General features: G+C 34.9%; 1 protein-coding gene across 1 annotated transcript; it reads right to left on the bottom strand.

The window, feature by feature from the left end:
• Positions 1-574: 574 nt before the first annotated feature.
• On the bottom strand, positions 575-17786 carry LOC140793635 (plant UBX domain-containing protein 4-like). Its single transcript, XM_073145241.1, has 4 exons — positions 17151-17786; positions 14480-14768; positions 1242-1337; positions 575-1151 (listed from the first exon to the last, which is right to left on the bottom strand). Exons 1-4 carry the CDS (start codon positions 17594-17596, stop codon positions 768-770), a joined length of 1215 nt encoding a protein of 404 aa, XP_073001342.1. The 5' UTR covers positions 17597-17786; the 3' UTR covers positions 575-767.
• Between the last annotated feature and the right edge of the window lie 485 nt (positions 17787-18271).

Here is an 18271-nt window from a genome sequence, read left to right as displayed (position 1 = left end):
AATCAAGCCAAGCTCGAGCAAGTCAATGCCGGCTCAACTCGGCTTGATTATATTTTCAGCTCGGCTTGGCTCGGCTCAATTATATTTTCAAGCCTAAAAGATTAGCTCTACTCAGGTAAGCTCATTTAGAGCTCAAGCTAAGCTATAAACAAGTAGAGCCCACAAGCCTCACTAGCTTTTTTTAGTAGCCCTAGCATTGAGATAATGCCGCATACCTTAATTTAGATATTCTCTATTCTATTCTTGAAGCCCTAATTCACTTGTGAAATAGAAATTATTTTTTTTTCTAAAATAAACCTCCTTATTCTAATATAGTAACCAAACAACTACTAATTCATCATTGTCTCTCCTCTTATTTTATACAACTTTTAATAATCAATTTAACAATAACTCAAAATTATCATTTTGCCTCTAGTTTAGACAATAGATAATTACTACTAGTACTTTACATCATTTTTATCATTTATTTTAAAATATCACTAATTCTCAATACAAATTTACCATTTTTCATTATTTTAATATCAATTTTATATCACATCAAATATAATTATTATTCTTTATCGTAGCATTCAACTAAACAATAGAATAACTTATACTGATATTATCCCTCTTCTTCTGAAAACAAAGAAGAAAATCATTCACATAATTTGCTCTTTAGACATCAAGAGTCTGCAAGTATCAATGTTGACAATTAATTATCAGAAAAATTTGAGCAAATACTTCAGTTTGACTATCATTTAGTATCAGTGAGCAATTAGTTTATAAAGCTACAGTTTCTGAATGACAACCGAGTTAGCTAGCCCTTCTTCCTCAATTGTCCTGGAAACATCATCAAGCTCCTTGGGGGGGAAACCAACAGTTTGTAGACGGTAAGTTCTTGCTGCTCCAGGCCTCGATGCATCAATAAATGACCGTATATCACCTATTGTATGGTGCGCATTGAAACGTACTATCATTCGAGTGCCATCAGCCAACCTTAACTGAATAGAGGTAGATGGCAAAGAAGCATCCACTGAAAGGCCAATGTTTGGGGAAGGAAGAGTGCTTGAGGCTGCAACTGAAACAACTGGCTCATGAATGGAGGTTTCGAGAGATCCACTTCCAAGAGTTCTTCCTACACCCTGAAATGGACTGCTGCGCCTCACTGGTTCCTGGATAAGAAAGAACAGAATGATGATATGATCGTGAGGCATTACTTAGCATGGGGAAACAGGTGGGCAAATTTAGAAAAGGATACCCACAGGGTAATTTTCTTCCCTCCGAATGAGATTGACACTAACAGCTGACCTCCTACCGGCTGGCTCAAGCTCTTTCGGGCATTCAGACTTCCTAATGCTCTGCACAGCGTAAACAACAGACAGGTAGTTAGCAGATAAAAGTTAGATCCCTAAAAGGTAAAAATTAGGCTAGAAGGCTTGTCAACTAAGATCTATTTAGCACAAAAGCGACAATAACAACTTTCACAACCTCATGTCAATAAAGCTTCTAAATAGAGAAATAATTTCTCTATAAAAGAAAGTCATGTAGAAGGGTTTAGAAGGGTTGGAACGGGATTTTGAAATTAATTTCTAGGAAGAACAATATCGAACTTTGGGTAGAACTTCACCATGCCTGATCTATCTAAGGATTGATTGAGTCAACCATAGGTCGCCAAAGGAGAGAAGAACAAAAAGAGAAAAAAAAGAGGTAAAGTAAAATTGGGCGGTCCGAACATTAATAATTGACATTGCAAGTTGGATTAAGGTTATATCCAACTTATGATCTGACCAGCATGTAGCGCACATTACAAAAAACTAAAATTGTGTCTACAACTAGTACTGCAATTGAAACAGCCAATACTAGGTCGAAAGCAAAGGAAACCCTACTTCAACCCTGTTTTGGATCAGTAATAGACAATACCAAATATGAATCAATATGGGCCAATACTTCAAAACATAGCAGAGATAATATGTCAATTAACTTTAACTTATTCATTCAAAGAAAAAGAAAAGATTAATAGAATAATGAAGCATTTAACAAGGAATTGTAGAACTATATCCAACTATAAGGGAAGAAAAAAAATGCAAGTGAGTGATTGATCAATGTCCCTTTGTAGGAAATGTAGATCTCTCCTTGCTTAAGATAAAATAAGATTTGTTTAGTGAAGCATGTAACTGTTGAGAAGCACCCTAAATCAAAAATGACTTAGTCATGATTCCACTGTCTCCACCGCAGATAGTTGTGCCAACCAGCATTGGATTTCTACCACTGATCAGTATAATCACTGCATAACCCCATCAGTAGTTCCTAAGCTATTAAAGCAGCAGAAGAGAATAATAGGTGGTCTAAATTATGGGATTTTGATGGTTTTGGAAAATATTGTTTGAAGGCCTTGGCATCCCAAGGCCAATTTTAAAAGCTTTTATTGTGAAAGATCCAATGGACTTAACCAATTTGAATGGGGATTAGAGAAAGCAGATAGCTATCAGACACCAGAAAATCTGGAACCACTCCAAACATAACAATAGATGCTTCATGCGAAGGAAGAAGATGAAAGCCTCTTTTCTTTGTTTATTGCAAATAAAACCATAGACATAGTCACAAATAGACTTCCATCCCCGTCCCCTTTTTACAAAGTGGCAGATGAAAAATCCTTAAGACACAAATTCCTTGTTTAATTATGTAAAAATAGACCTTACAATATAGCTACAAGTAAAACCTAACAATCTAATATTTTATTAACACAAAATTCCTTAAATTGAGCCCAACTAAGACCCAATTATAGAAGTTAGGAAAACAGATTACAGTAACCCAAATAAATATTGAAAAATTGAAGGAAAAAAATAGACTAAAATAGTTTTACTTGAGTTGATTGACACAAATAATACACCAAAAACCAATTGATGACTCTGTACTTCAAAATTTGACTCAGTCCTTATGGTCCTGCATCAAAACTTCTACATTCCATTAAAAGAATTTATCTAGGTAATGAGAAACTTGTCATTCTAAACTCTACTTCCTTGCGTGATAGATCATCTCGAGTTCTTATCTAAAATCTATGGTTCGAGGTTTTGATTTTAATTTTGGTTTCAACTAAGGTTCCGAAACTCGGTATTAGGATCAGAATCTACTACTAGAAAAAACGATACATATCGACCATATTGTTTATATTGGTCGTATTGGCTACCCATATCAGATTAAACTTTTTTAATTACGTAAAATTTTAAATATTATTTAATAATGTATGAAAATTTCTAAAAATTTAGAGAAAAAGTAAGAAAATTAAGATTAATCGTGTATAAAGCCTAAAAACTATTAATAAAAATCAACTCAAAACCATAATAAATTTTGAGCTAAATTTGATAAATTTCTATGCTCATAAATTACTATTGTAAAAGTAAGATGAAGAGAGTTTTTTCTCTTCATTATTGTTTTGCACCAATAAGAAAAGAGGAGTTAAAAGAGTGAATGAGAAAGAGAAAACAAAATGAAAAAGAAACACTCACCCGAGTTCACATAGTACAAAGTAGCTGGACGAGCTTACCGAATCGGCTGCCGTATGAACTCAGTGAAGTGTGAGGGGTAGGAGGAGAGTATTTATGAGAGATAGAGGGTAAAAACTGAAAATATGAAAAAAAAAAAGAGTTGGGGACATCAATTACTAATGTCTCCTTAAGTCAGATCTATTTTAGATTCAACTTGAATCTTTGAAAAAAATTAGTTTCAACCATATCGGCGAAAAAATGGTCACATCTCAAATCGAAACTAGTCACTAGACTAGTTTCTAGTTGGGATCAGGATTGGCTGTTTTGGAAACCATGGTTTCAACGATATTTAGAAAACAAAACATTTCGATCGATTTCAATTCTAGTTTCATTGTGTCAATTTCAAACTTATTCTGATAAAGTCTTCTTTAGCTGCACTACATGATAAATTCAAAATTTCTTCCTTAAATCCCATCAAAATGTAATTTTTCTTCTTTCATTCTCTGAAATTATTATTTTTTTTTTTTGCATTTTACAAACTAATTTAGGCTTTTTGGGTCTACAAATACTAGATCTACTTCAATTTTGCTAAATTTATCATTTGTAAAGGTCATTTTATATAGATCAAGATAAATATTCTCTAAAATATAGGAATAAAAGAAAATTAGATTTCTCCCAAATTTTAAAAAAATCCAAAATTAATAAGTCAAATTCATTCAAATTGGGTCAAAATCGATATAGGAACATATTATATTAACTCCATAAGACCTCTACAAGGCCGAGCTAGTGGTGGTCATTTGGGTATTGGACATACTAGCCGAGCTAGATCATCTTCAAAACCAGTTTATCCGTTAGAAGACTTCGGTCTAATTAATGATGATGAGACTAGATATGATAATAGTGATAATGATGTAATGATGATACTAATGACAATGGTGATAGAATGATGAGACTCAATCTGAGACTAGTGTTAGTGAAAATGAGGATGAGATATGCATCCCTATTATACAGCCTTCTCAAAAAAGCATTGTTTATACATATGAGAAAAACTTTACACATGTCACCTAAGATCAACACCACAAAGCCAAACATAGACAAACATAAGGTAGAGTTTATTAGAGATAAAAGAATAGGAAATGAACCATCTCAGACTCAACATAATTATAATCATATAAGGAAAAGACTTGATTCTATAAGTAGCAAGACATCAAAAAACACTCTTACTATACTTCATATCCATAACCTGCATATGATTATGGTGTGTATGTTCAATATGGATATCACATCATATGAGAATTATAAGCTTCATACTTATATGAAGAGTATAAGACTTACAATGAGTAATACTATCAATAAATAAGTTTCTAGAATTATCGATATTATTTGACTTACCATTCTCGCGTTATTCTGGTGCCGACAAATGAAATCTTTGATCCTCTCGGTCAATGATGGTCATGGCGACCGACACAGGGTATGCCAATGGCATACCGACACGTGACACGAGGGATGCCGCACGACACCCCTCCTAGCAGCGATCCACTCACCGTCAACCTCATTGTCAAGTTTTTCATTGTCGTCGTCGTTTGCATTGTCAAAGCTCGTCAATGAAGGCGTTGCTCGACCGACCCGGATACCCTAGCTCTCGAGGAAGAAAACCTCTTATATGGGTGAATAAAAACTTAAGTTGCAGATCTTAAAAGTCTTCTTCCTCCTCGAGAGCTAGGGTATCTGCATCGGTTGAGCAGCGCCTTCATCGACGAGCTCCTACAATACGAACGATGGCAACAACGATGTTAAAGAGTGAAGAGAAGTCGCCTCTTTTTCTGTCCCTCTTGTGGCACGGCCACTAAGTGTCGCAACATGTGCCATGCCATGCCAACCAGTGGTCAACACAAGCCGTCCTATGGCACGGTTATCCTTGCTCCCAGTCATTCTACAACTAGGTTTTGGTTTTAATTATGAAACTATTGTCAATTAACAAACGTATTTAGTTATATTATATGTTGAATAATGTTTATAATTGATTTTTACTATATATTTACAAAAATATTTTATTTACAAAAATAACCTAAGAATAAAAGAATCTAATGTAGGCTTTAATGCATATATTCAAATAAAAATATCTCTTGAATACGCTAATATAAAATTAGTTGTGTGTCAAAGGCATGCCAATGCGTGCCAATGCCAAGCAAGGAAGCTGAGGGGGTGCTGAACAACACGCCCCATGCTGACAAAGGATCAGCACGGCACGAGCCTTCGACATGACAACACTTGATAAAATGTAAGCAATCAAGTTGATATTGGGTTAGGTATTGGATTTAAGTCAAATTCAACTTGGAATCTAAAAAATTGTTACTAGGGTATGTAATTACTGTCAGCAAGTTTATAAGGAATTATACTATAGAGTAAGCATATTTGATGAGACTAACTGGACACAGAATTAAGACTTGCCCTAAAGTGAATGATCAATATATGATGGAAATGAAAAGAGTTGTAGAGAAGGCTTAGTTAAGAATAAAAAATGCAATGCCTAAGCAAGTTACTTTGCTGAAATGATGTGATTCGGACCACACTGAGTTATCTTGTGCATGGATACAACTTATGGATCTTATTTCTTATTTTATTTTAGTTGTTTTCTTCAGAAAATAAAGATTATGGATGTCACATTTGAACGCCCCATGCGAACGCCTGTATACGTTCGCATCGATAGAGAACGCAAATTGTGCGTTTGAATGTGCTCGACCCCGTTCGAGTGCACAAGTGTGACCGCCTGCATACGTTTGCATCGACAATGAATGCGAATTGCGCGTTCGACCCTATTCGAATGCGGTTGGAGAGAATACAATATTTCTAGGGTTATTACTTATTAGTTTGGCTTGTTAAGTTGGTCTCTTAAGATGTGGATGGCAACCTAAGGGATAATTATGAATGAATATTGAATTCTCTTCCCTTCTTTACCCTAACTCTTCTCCCTCCTTGTTTAAGCCCTAGTCGTGTGTCATCTCGTCGTTGGTTACCTCTAATCCCCCTCGACCATCAAATCCTCCCTTCTCCTTGGGATCTCAACCAACTTCTCTCCCCTCATTCTTATCCCTTCAATACCACGTGCCACCAAATCCATCACCATTATCACCATCATCACTATCACCCGTCATCTCCACCTTCACCACAATATTGTGTATTTTCGCCCAAGGTGCAGTCAAAATCTGCGAAGGGCATGAATATCAAAAACGTAGATCAAGAAGATACGAAACAATCATCACTGGTTTTGTAATTTTCTGACTACGAGAGAATATTTTGAAAATAATCTCCTCCGACTGCGCGGACTGCTTCACTACATCCGAGCTTGATCGGGAATGGACGCACGATCCATTACACGAAAGGTTATGATGTTATGATATTTTTGTGGCTTTATGTACCTATTGGTTATTGTATGAATAGCATATGCATTTTACGTATCCTTAATTATAGGATGACAATTTATAATTTTACATGTATTGTAAACTACATATATATAATTTATTTATTGTCATATCCTATCTGTATCCTGTTTTTTCAAGATTTGTCGTATCGTGTCGTGCCTATATCCTATGTTCGTTTTCGTGCTTCATTGGTTCAGGGTAGTTTGATTTTAGACATAACTACGGGCAAACAATTCGTAATTTACCAAAAAAAAAAATATATGTTCTGAGGGGTGTACATGCAAATATCAACTTTAGGGAAGAATACAAGCAAATTAAGGATTTTTTAAAGGTATACATGTAAAAGCCCCATTTATTTTTCTTTGCCTTACATGTGCATTGAGACCTCCACCTTAGGTCTGACTCCCAGGTTGTTCCTACATCATTAGGATTTTAGAAAATAATGATGGAATTAAACGACTGTTTTTTGTTCTCTATTTCTTCTTGAAGCTAGAAGATGTTTGTACAATTATTTGAATGCTCCTTTTCCTTGCCAACAACAATAATGAATGTAACCCCCAATCCTCAATTCCTACTTTTAAGATATATTTTTAGATTATGATGGAATCTGAGAAGATATCAATGTTTTCTTCAGATGACAATCTCAAAACTCTTCCTTATAATACACAACTTTCCTTCATGTGATCTTTAGGTATGTCAACTAAAGTATTAAACTATTAATGAAGCACAGATAAAAAATGTCATCTAATCTTCTATCCTAATCAGTGGTTTCACTTTAATAACTACATGAGTCTCCTAATTTCCATAAGAAAGTACTATAAGTTCTACAGAAAACTAGCATGCATTTGCATAAATTGGAATTTATACAAAATATATTCAGTAGGTTTTGGTGATCATTCAGTTTACACGCTACTAATAAGCATTAATTTATTAATTTGCTTTTATTTTAATATTTTGATATTTGAATGCTTTTATAAAATATTTTCTTAATCCAAGATTTCAATTATCTACAAATATCAATAATGATACTGAAATCTTGCTGGGAGTTAAAAAAGTAATCAGCAGACTAAAGTTTGATATTCATAAATAAATCATCATACTTTGAGTGAGTAGGAACCTATGAAACACGGACACTTCAAATAGCATGCCGTGTCCGTGTCCGACACTTGTCGGAAACTGACACTCGTCGGATACTCATTGGACTCGTGTTGAATATTTCTACCAAGGTTCCCAGTATCGGGATTGGGATCGGTATCGGCCGTCCAGAAAAACGATACGTATCGGCCGTTCGTATCGGATTGGACTATTTTTTAATTATATAAAATTCTAAATATTATTTAAAAATGCAGAAAAATTTAGAAAAAATGACAAAAAATAAGAAAACAAAAATTACTCACATATGAAGTATAAAAACTTAAAAAAATGTATTAACTTACTCAAAATTTAAAACTTTGTTGAATACCGAACTGGTTCTCGTAAATTTCTATAGTCTTCATCATCATAATCACCATAAGTTTGTAAATATTGATGTCTGGGACCTGATGCTCCAAAAAGTGATTCCATCATACTAGTCATATTGTATGGATCTTATTGTGTGACTTGCGTTTGAGCAGGATAATAACCAGCATTTGGATATTGTGCCTGAGAATACTGAGGATACTGAGAATAATAACTAGCATATGGATCTTGTGATGGCTCCAAACAATAAATACTCGATGTACCATAATCATAGCAACCAAAATGCATCTCATGACGACGTCGCTGATATGTATATATATTCTCAGTTTCTCTGTCTTCACTCCTTATGCCTCCTTGACTTTCCTCAACAAATGTAAATGGAACGATCTCACCACCATATGTATCATCAAGACTATGACTAGTACTAGTAGGTATACTATCTCTCGCTGCTGAATGACTCGTACCAGCCTCTGCCCTCGTCGTGGTCTCTCCTAATATTTGATCTAACCATGAGTTATCTCTGTCATCTAATAACCTGTCCTCTATTTCTCTGATCCATGGAGTCAAGGGGTCTTCTTCATCAAAAACATGATTTAAATCAATCAGTTGTTCATTTTCTGCCTTTCTTCTTAAATTTCTCTCCCTCAATCTCATATTATAATGACAAAAAACTAACTTCTCCAATCTTTCCATTGTCAATCGATTGCGTGTTTTTGTGTGGATTAAGGAAAAAGTTGTCCAATTTCTTTCACACTGTGATGAAGACACAGTTTGACTTAAAATCTTCTTTGCTATTAGCGTCAAATTTGGTGCCTCCTCCCATCCATAAATAGACCACCATTCAGCTGGAGTGTTATGAGATATAGGCTGCAAAGAACTTTAGCAAGATCTTGAATTGCCCACTCTCAATCTATATCTCTCCATCTAAAATCAGAAATATATTATTAGCTTATTGATTATATTGAAAGTTAAAACTTGAAACAAATAATAATAAAATTATTTAATTGAATCATAACTCACTTCTTTATCGCACAGGATTTATTTATGAATATTGGGCTCAAGCTTGCTGATTACCTTTCTAACCCCCAACAAGACTTCACTATCATTATTGACATTTTTAGAGAATTGAAATCTTGGATTAAGAAAATACCCTGTAGAAATTTAAAATTTGTAAATTGTAAACATTCAAATTTTTAAATATTCATAAAAAAAGTAAATTAAAACTTAAAACTTAAAAAGTTAAAAGCATGCTTACCAGCAGCATGTATATCTCTATGTAGTTGTTTGTTCCATCTAGAATCAATCATCTTCCACCACTTCCTATAACTTTAGCCTACATTTTTTTTTTATTGATTCTTAAGCTATGTCCATTGCCTCATATAAGAAACCCATCTTAGACTTGTCATCACTGTCTACAAGTCTTAATACTTTGACAAGAGGCTCAAATACTGCGGTGGCAATTGTAATATTATCCCAAAATGTATTTCCAAGAGCCATATTTTTCAAAGTTTCACCTAAAGATTTATCTTTAGGTTTCATATTCTTAATTTTCATAGACCACTCCTGTGATGTAAACATCCGCATAATATCATCCTTGTAGCGCATGATGCTCTCCAAGGCTAAAAAGTGAGTGGCAAATCTAGTGACGCCGGGTCTGATGATCTCCCTATCACTAGTCATCTGCCTGAGTAAATTAAGAACCCAACCATGGTTCTATATAAAATTTGTTAACCTCTGACCTTCACATATGACCATGTCAATTTCAGGCTCTTTTGTAATATCCTCTAACATCAGATCAATACAATGTGCAGCACATGGCGTCCAATATAATTGAGGTCTTTTAATCATCAGTAAATTTCCAGCAGCTTTATAATTTGCCTTATTATCAGTAACTACTTGGACTACTCTTTTTTCACCGATTTCTTGTACCACCTCATCCATCAACTGACAAATATAATCTGCATTTTTGAAATGAGCAGTAGCATCCACAGACTTCAAAAATATTGTCCCCATGCCAGAGTACACTAAGAAATTAATTATATTTCTTCTGTTTTGTGTACTCCACCCATCACACATCAGTGTACAACCAAATTCATCCCAATACCGTTTAAATGTCTCAATATAAGTATGAAGTTCATCTACCTCTGAGTCAAGATATTTAGTAGTAATATCATTTGAACTAGGAGGGGGAACACCAGGCCCTACTGATTGTATAGCATCCACCATAGTGTGATAGTAAGGGCTATCAGCTACATTGAAAGGAATATGGTTGTAGAAGAAAAATTTAGAGATAGCTCTACCAATGTGTTTCTTTGCATTTTTAATTCCTTTGAGAGCTGTCTTAATTGAAGTCTGTGTACGACCCCTTTTTTTTAGAGATATGTATCCATTGGTCTAATATTTTCAAACTCTGCTGTAACACCAGGAGTCCTATGGGTAGAACTGCTGCCCCCATATTCTTTCTCCTCGTATATTAACTGATCTAGATCTCTGAAAGTTACCACCAGTGCTTCTTCTCATCTCTTCCTCTTCTCTATGCATATTTTTGCTCTCTTTCATTGCCCTCCTCATCTGTCTGTCCTCCTCATCCTCCTCACTTTGCTCACTGCTATCATCATCAATGTGTACAGGATTATGCATCAATTCTTTACGAATCATTGACTCTCTTTGTTGTGCAGATTGTTTATCCTTTTTTTGCCAATTAAATGAGCCAACATCTCGCTTTCTAACTTCCAAAGACACTTGAGTGCAAGCTGCTACATTTCCTTGTCTTCCAAACCTAAATGTTCTTTCAAACTACCGACACCACCACTCATTTCCTTTCCACACCCGCTTTGCATTTAACGCGTTTTTTATCTTGCCCAATAGTCTTTGCAATGTTGCCACCCAATATCGGTATCATATGACTTCTCTTTTGGAGCCATTGATATTTTAGCTCGCAACTAAAAACATAAATAAAAATTAAAATAAAATATAGTCTCTACTTACTCTACTGCTACGAAGAAGCGAGCCAGAGAAGTCTCGCCGCAGCCTCACGAGTAAAGATGGTTGGTTCTTTGCGGCCAGCGAAGCAAGAGATCGAGGTCATCGGATAACGTCGCCGGGAGGTCGAGATCACCGGGAGAGATGGAGATCTACTCACTATTCGATCACCGGTGAAAGAGAGTAAGAGATCCGTGAGAAAGAGAAAAGAAAGAAAAAAAGAGAAAGAAAGAAAAGAGAGAGGAAAGAGAGGAAAAGAGAGAAAGAGAGAGAGAGAAAAGGGAGAGAGGAAGGTGGGGGGGGGTGGAGACATCAATTATTGATGTCCCCCGGGTCGGATCCGGGTCGGATCTGACCCGTTCCCACCCGTTTCGGCCGAAACGGCCGAAACCGCAACCGAAACCAGTCAGGGATCGGGATCGGCCGAAACTGGGAACCTTGATTTCTACAACATATCCCATATTTAAAAAATTATAGAATAAATTCGGACACTCCTTAGACACTTTTAGACACTCTTGAGAAACTTTTTGGACATAAGATTTATCATATACTATAAAAGTTAATAACATAAATTATCGATTTTAGGAAATTCTTGCATATGCTATAGAAATATAATGCAACAATCACAAGTTAGTTCATACAGGAAAATTAATTTTAATGCAAAATCACAAATTTGCCTATGCCATCTACTGTAGTTAAGTAATGGTAGTTAGTTATTTATTCTCAGGTAGTTAGATATTTATTCTTATAATATAGAATTGTATTATCACGTATTAGCATTATTATTTTTGGCTTTGTAGTATTGTATACGTTTTGTTTTATCTCATAAATAATTTATGCATGCTTGTGTATTTATACTATAAGTTTAGAAAAATATTTCTTTAAACGTATCGATAATATATATAATACTTTTATTTATTTATTTTGCCGTGTCCTAAACGTATCGTGTCCTGTTTTTTTAAGATTTGTCATATCCCCGTGTCCGTATCGTGTCGTATCCTTGTCCCATATTCATGTTTGTGCTTCTTAGGTAGGAACCTTCCTTCTCTGACCGATCAAGATAGATTGCAATTCATTGATCTAAGAGACGAGATATTGTATCTTACTCAAAACAACTCTAATCTTTCGTGATTTTGATGTCTATTCAAGCTCCTTTAACTCCAACTTTAGAAGCTATTCTTTCACTAGCACCTGCACCTACAAGACGACTATTATTATTTGCCATTCTAAAGGGTGTAGGCCAAAAAACGATTCATAAGTAGTTGTTCATAAAGTTGAAGTTATCAAATTTTGAGGAGTTGGCATCAATTTATACATGATTATCCTTTGGGATAGAGAAGTGAGTTATTATTCAATTAAATAATTTTCTTATTATTTGTTTCAAGTTTTAATATAATCAATTTCTTATAAAATATATTCCATAACATATTTCAAATAGAGAAATAGAGATTGAGAGCTGGCCAATTCAGTATTGCTAAAGTTGCTACAATTATATCTCATAGTAGTCCAACTGAATGGTAGTCAATTTATGGATAGGAGGCACCAAATTTGACATTAATAGCAAAGAAGATCTTAATTTAAACTGTGTCTTTATCACAATGTAAACGAAACTAGACTACTTTCTCCATAATCCACACCAAAACATGTAATCGATTGACAATTTAGAGAAATTAGAAAATTAATTTTCTGCCATTATAATATGAGATTGAGGGAGAAATTTAAAAAGGAAAACGAAAAATAATTAGCTGATTAATTTAAATCATATTTTTGATGAATAAGACTCTAACTCCATAAATCAGAGAAGTGGATGATAGATTATTAGATGATAGAGATAATTCATGGTTAGATGAGGCATTAAGAGACCATAACTAGAACAGAAGCGGGTACGAGCTGTTCGGCAGCGAGAGATAGTATAGCTACTAATGCCAGCGATAACCCTAATGACCTTAATGATACACTTGATGGTGAGATTGTCCCTTCCACATTTGTTGAGAGAAATCAAGAAGGCATAGAGATTGAAGACAAAAAAGTTGAGGATGTACATACATATCAACGATGTTGCTTCCTATGACTATGGTACATCAAGTATTCATTATTTAGAGCTATCACAAGATCTATATGCTGGTTATCATCCTTCTTAGTATCCTAAGTATTCTTAAACACAAAATCCACATTTTGATTATGATCATTAGAGAAAACAAGATCCATTTGACATGAATAAAACAATGCAATCACTCTTTGGAGCACTAGGCCATAGACATCATTATCTATAAACTTATGATAATTATGATGATGACAACCACAGAGATTTACGAGAGCCAGCTTAGTATTCATCAAAGTCAACTTTTGAGTAGGTTAGTACTTTTTTTAATTTTTAGGGTTCATATGTGAATAATAATTATTTTTTTCTTATTCTTTTGTCATATGTTCTAAATTTTTCAAAATTTTTCAAAATTTTTAAATAATATTTAGAATTTTACGTGAAAATCTTATCCAATCCGGACGACCGATACGACTGATCTAGCCGATAAGTATTGTTTTTTCGGAAGGCCTATCCTAATCCTAATCTCGATTATTCAAACCTTGTGTCATACATCTACACGACACAATTAACCGAGTATAATTTTAAATGAGTAAGACAACATGACAAACCATATCCAATTAAAATAATAAAGGGAGAGAGAGGAGAGGTTAACCGCAAAGGCATGGGAAAGATGCTTGTCAGTCATAGGAAGGAGAAGTCGACCTTGAGGGACAACTTAAGGGAGGAGTGAAGGTTGATTCTTGCAGAAGAGATCGATCAGCGCAACAATAAAGGGGCTACGGAATGGGACATCGACACCCGCGATGACAGCAGCAACGCCAACTGTGAATGATTTATACTCATTTATACTAAACCCATTGTTTAAAGGGTTCAGGTGTGTGTCGAGTTATCGGGTCGAGTCAACAATTGCCACGCTTAGGTAGACAAAAATATATATTTAACCATGGAGAAATGACAACTGAACTGCAACATTAATAACACAATGGGAACGATATAGAAGCATATAGCGAATAAAGTCTAAGGAGAGGTGCAACAGTACAACTGAAAATATGTGTTATGGTAAGTTAAATGATTTGTAAAAAACAAATCCCAACTATAGTAAAAATTACCTCTAGAAAAGATGCATTTTCAAGATCATCAAACCTTCTCAGTGGACCATCATTCACCGTGAATCCGTTGCTCCAGAAATAGATGTTGTGAATAGTATTTTTAGGCTGTTGAGTAGCAGATGATATTGTTTCACCTGATAAAAGTCTACTAGTCCCAATGAAGCTCCTTGAACTTGAAGGTGTTTGATGGGACTCAAAAGGTCCCTGCATGGCACCCATCTGCTTAGCTTGCTCAAATATTGAATCCACATCCCGGCCACCTCTTGAAGGATCTCGTACGAGCATCCCACTAGAAAAGTACATTACAAACAAGATGAACATTTTATGAGAAAAAGAATTATTTCAATTTACAAGAGACTTTGATATTGAACCAAAGGAAACTAAATAAACGATGATGAACGACAGTTGTTAGTAAAATCAAGCCAATAGGAAGGCGGAGTTGGTATTAACAGTAAGAACTATAAAGTATCTAAATTTTTTCACTCCACTACATTCAAGTTACATCATATATATATTTCAATTTAAATATTTAGGGGTTATATGGTAAAAAGATGATGACCATAGAGCTACGATACCAAATTGGAATCACGCTAATAGGTTTTCACAGCTTGAAGGGTTTCACTTCACACCAATCGACACTTCCCATGAAGGAAGTAAAAGGAGAAAAACTTATTTCTTAATTTCTTGGGCACAAAGTAATAAACATTGTTACAAAAACTTCATCCTCTTTTCTATTAGGGATGGACTAGAAACCCTTAATGGACTCAAATTCTTACTTGGATTAGGTCAAAAGAGACTTTACATGTATAGGTATCAATAAACCTAACCATATACTAACTTATTGACCCAAAAGGCCTTTAAGTGAACCTGAAACAGGCCTAAATACAAAGGCTACGAAAATATATGTAAATATATCAATAAATTTATAAAGTAACAAAAATAGCTTAATTGCAATTAGACTTGACTCACTAAAGACTCTCAAAGACTAACTATTGATTCACTAATCTAAAATATGTCATTGATCTTAATGCTCCTGCATCACATGATATCAAAAGAACTACTTCATGCAAATTGCTTTCTTGATGTGGATTTGGTGGATAATTTTTTTTGAATATCTCGGAAAAAATACTCTATTCTATCTTTTACATATGTGCTTCTTTTAGACAAAAAGACTTATATATATGTACAACCAAATCTTGGGAAAGGGGGATTCAACAAATTTTCAAAAAGTACAGCTCTTGTGCCTCTTATTTATTTCCCAATTCCCTTGTCACTAAGAACAAATAACACATGTATCGATGTAAAGACACCTTATTATCCTTACCAATACCATCACTCTACTCAACCAAATGGTATCAATGGAGTTGTCCTAGTTATGGCATAAGAAAGGAATGGCCAACCTCGTAGATATGAGATTACATGAAAATGATAGGTAGTTTTCAAGGTCAAGTAGTGGAACAACATAAGTTAATGAAATGATTGCTTGAAAAATCAAATAGAGAGATGGTGACCAATGGATAGATATCCATCACTACGATCTAATTACTTAGGTGGATGGTCTTGTACAATGAGGCAAAGAAGGTTGCTAGAAGCAGTAGATGAGCTAGAGATGTACAAAAATAAAGTAAAATGTCTTGGCTGCCATATATACACTTTAGAGTGATTTACTTCTTTTAGAGCATAAATAAGCATAGAAATAAGAATTTCTTCTTCTAGTACAAGTTTTATGAATAAAAGTTTCTCCCATATTTTTCAATCTCAATGAAGTTCTATTTGAAGTCTTTATCTACAATTATTCTTCTTTTCTTTGCTTAGTACCATGTGTATAACTATTACTTTAAATTTGTAAAGATACTTATTCCTAATTATTTTGAATCCTACAAGATACATACTCATTATTTTTATTCTACTTCTAGTCATTTTGTAAGTCAACCTTACCATTTTCCCTAACAACAGACTATATTTCAAGCCAACTTATTTCTCTCTTTCTGGACAAGCCTCTTTACATGTACTCTTTGAAAATATTGCATGAACCTTCCTGCATAACCTTTTCAATTTGTAGATTGTTAAATTCAGGTAGTCAAGTAGCAATCTGCCAAGTAAGCCAAATTCTCCTTATTAGTAGGCTTGGCATTGATTGAAAAGATAGATAACTAAGAAGTCGAATTACATTGTCATACAGTCTACTGCTTTATTTTACTCAAAATGAAATCAAAATCATTACAATACGCCTTTAAAGAACTAGTCAACCACAGAAAAGGGACCCAACCTAGATGGCATTTGTTTAACCTCATTCAGGAGACCTACACTATAGGCATTCAATATTCTTTGGCTATATCTTTCAAATTTCAGTAGTAAATGGTGTAGAATAATATATAATACACATTGAAAATTTATAGCAACTATAGGTCATTAGGTTGCTTAGAACAATGGATTTGACTATATCAAAAAATTACCTTCATACATCCATCCCCTCCACAATTTCATCTTCTACTGCCACTACCCACAACCCCCGTTCTCTCAATACTCCCCAATTGTTTAAACGCAAAAAGAAGACATATTATTTGCTTGTCAATTGAGAACAAACATAAAGTGAAAATAAAATTGGAAAGTAAAATAAAATAAAATCTTGTCTACCAATTTTTGCCGCAATGTAGAAAATTTATATCACCTCTTCTCGCCGCCAGTATAGTACTCCTGTGGCTCATCGGAATCACTATCCGACCCAGAATCCGCCTTCCTGTTGAGATCCGCGAGAGTTCGGATGGTAGATCGGCTTCCGGAAGCTTTCTTCTCCGCCCTTGATCCCGAACTCGAACTCACAGAGTGAACTGGAATTTTAACAGCGGCGGCGGCCTCGGCCTCCGGGGGTAGATAGTCTTCATCGTCGTCGTCGTCGTCGCCGTCGCCGCCGCCGCCGACTTCTTCTTCGCCTCCGGTACTTTGCTGGGGCAGAGGTGCGTCGAAGCGGTCGTCATCGTAGTAGGAGTGGACGGCGGAGTCAAGGTTCCAGTTGTGGCTCTCGAGGAAGAAGACCGCCTCCTCGCGGGTGGCGGAAGTGACGCCGCAGAAGGTGTCCACCAGAGATTTCTCCTCCTCCGCGCCTCGTCCCTCCATTTTCCTCCCTCGGTCTGGCGTGTCTTGCTGAACAAGCACCGGGAGTAATTGTGTGCTCCGGGAGGAGGAATAAATTGTTAATTCACGGGCCAGCCAGAGAGGTAAAGCCCATGAAATCTCTAGGTCTACGGGCTGAAGAAGATCGGCCTGAAATTGGATTAATTATTACATTTTGATCCTGAACAATGCTAATTTTAACTTTCACCGGTATTTTTTCTACTTTTCTTTTAGGTTAAATATATTTTATCATGTTTAAAATTACTTTATCCGTACTTTAAAAAATTTCATATCAGTCTTTAAATTTATAATTAAAGTGAGATCGTTAGTTTTTCTATTAAACTTATTATATTATATTTGTTAGATAAAACATTAAGATTTTTGAGATAATATAACTAAATGATCAAAATAGTCATGATGCTCAGTTAAATTTGACAGAAAAACTTTCTGAAGTATAGGGGCAAAGTGATTTTAGCCATAAGTATATGGTGATAAAATATATTTAACCATTTTCTTTTCTTTTCTTTTCTTTTTTTTTCGTCATAGATTAACTTCTTAAAATTTGGGTTGATATTTAACGAATTTTCTACCATAATATGTATATGTATGGTTGAAACTACGCATAGTCTTTATTGTGTTGATTATATGAAAGTCAAATCATACAAGGAGTCAAATCAT

Source organism: Typha latifolia, chromosome 8, assembly GCF_019914945.1.
Source record: "Typha latifolia isolate L0001 chromosome 8, TyphaL0001v2, whole genome shotgun sequence".
In the NCBI taxonomy this organism is placed as follows: domain Eukaryota; kingdom Viridiplantae; phylum Streptophyta; class Magnoliopsida; order Poales; family Typhaceae; genus Typha; species Typha latifolia.
This window is presented reverse-complemented; position numbering and strand designations above follow the sequence as displayed.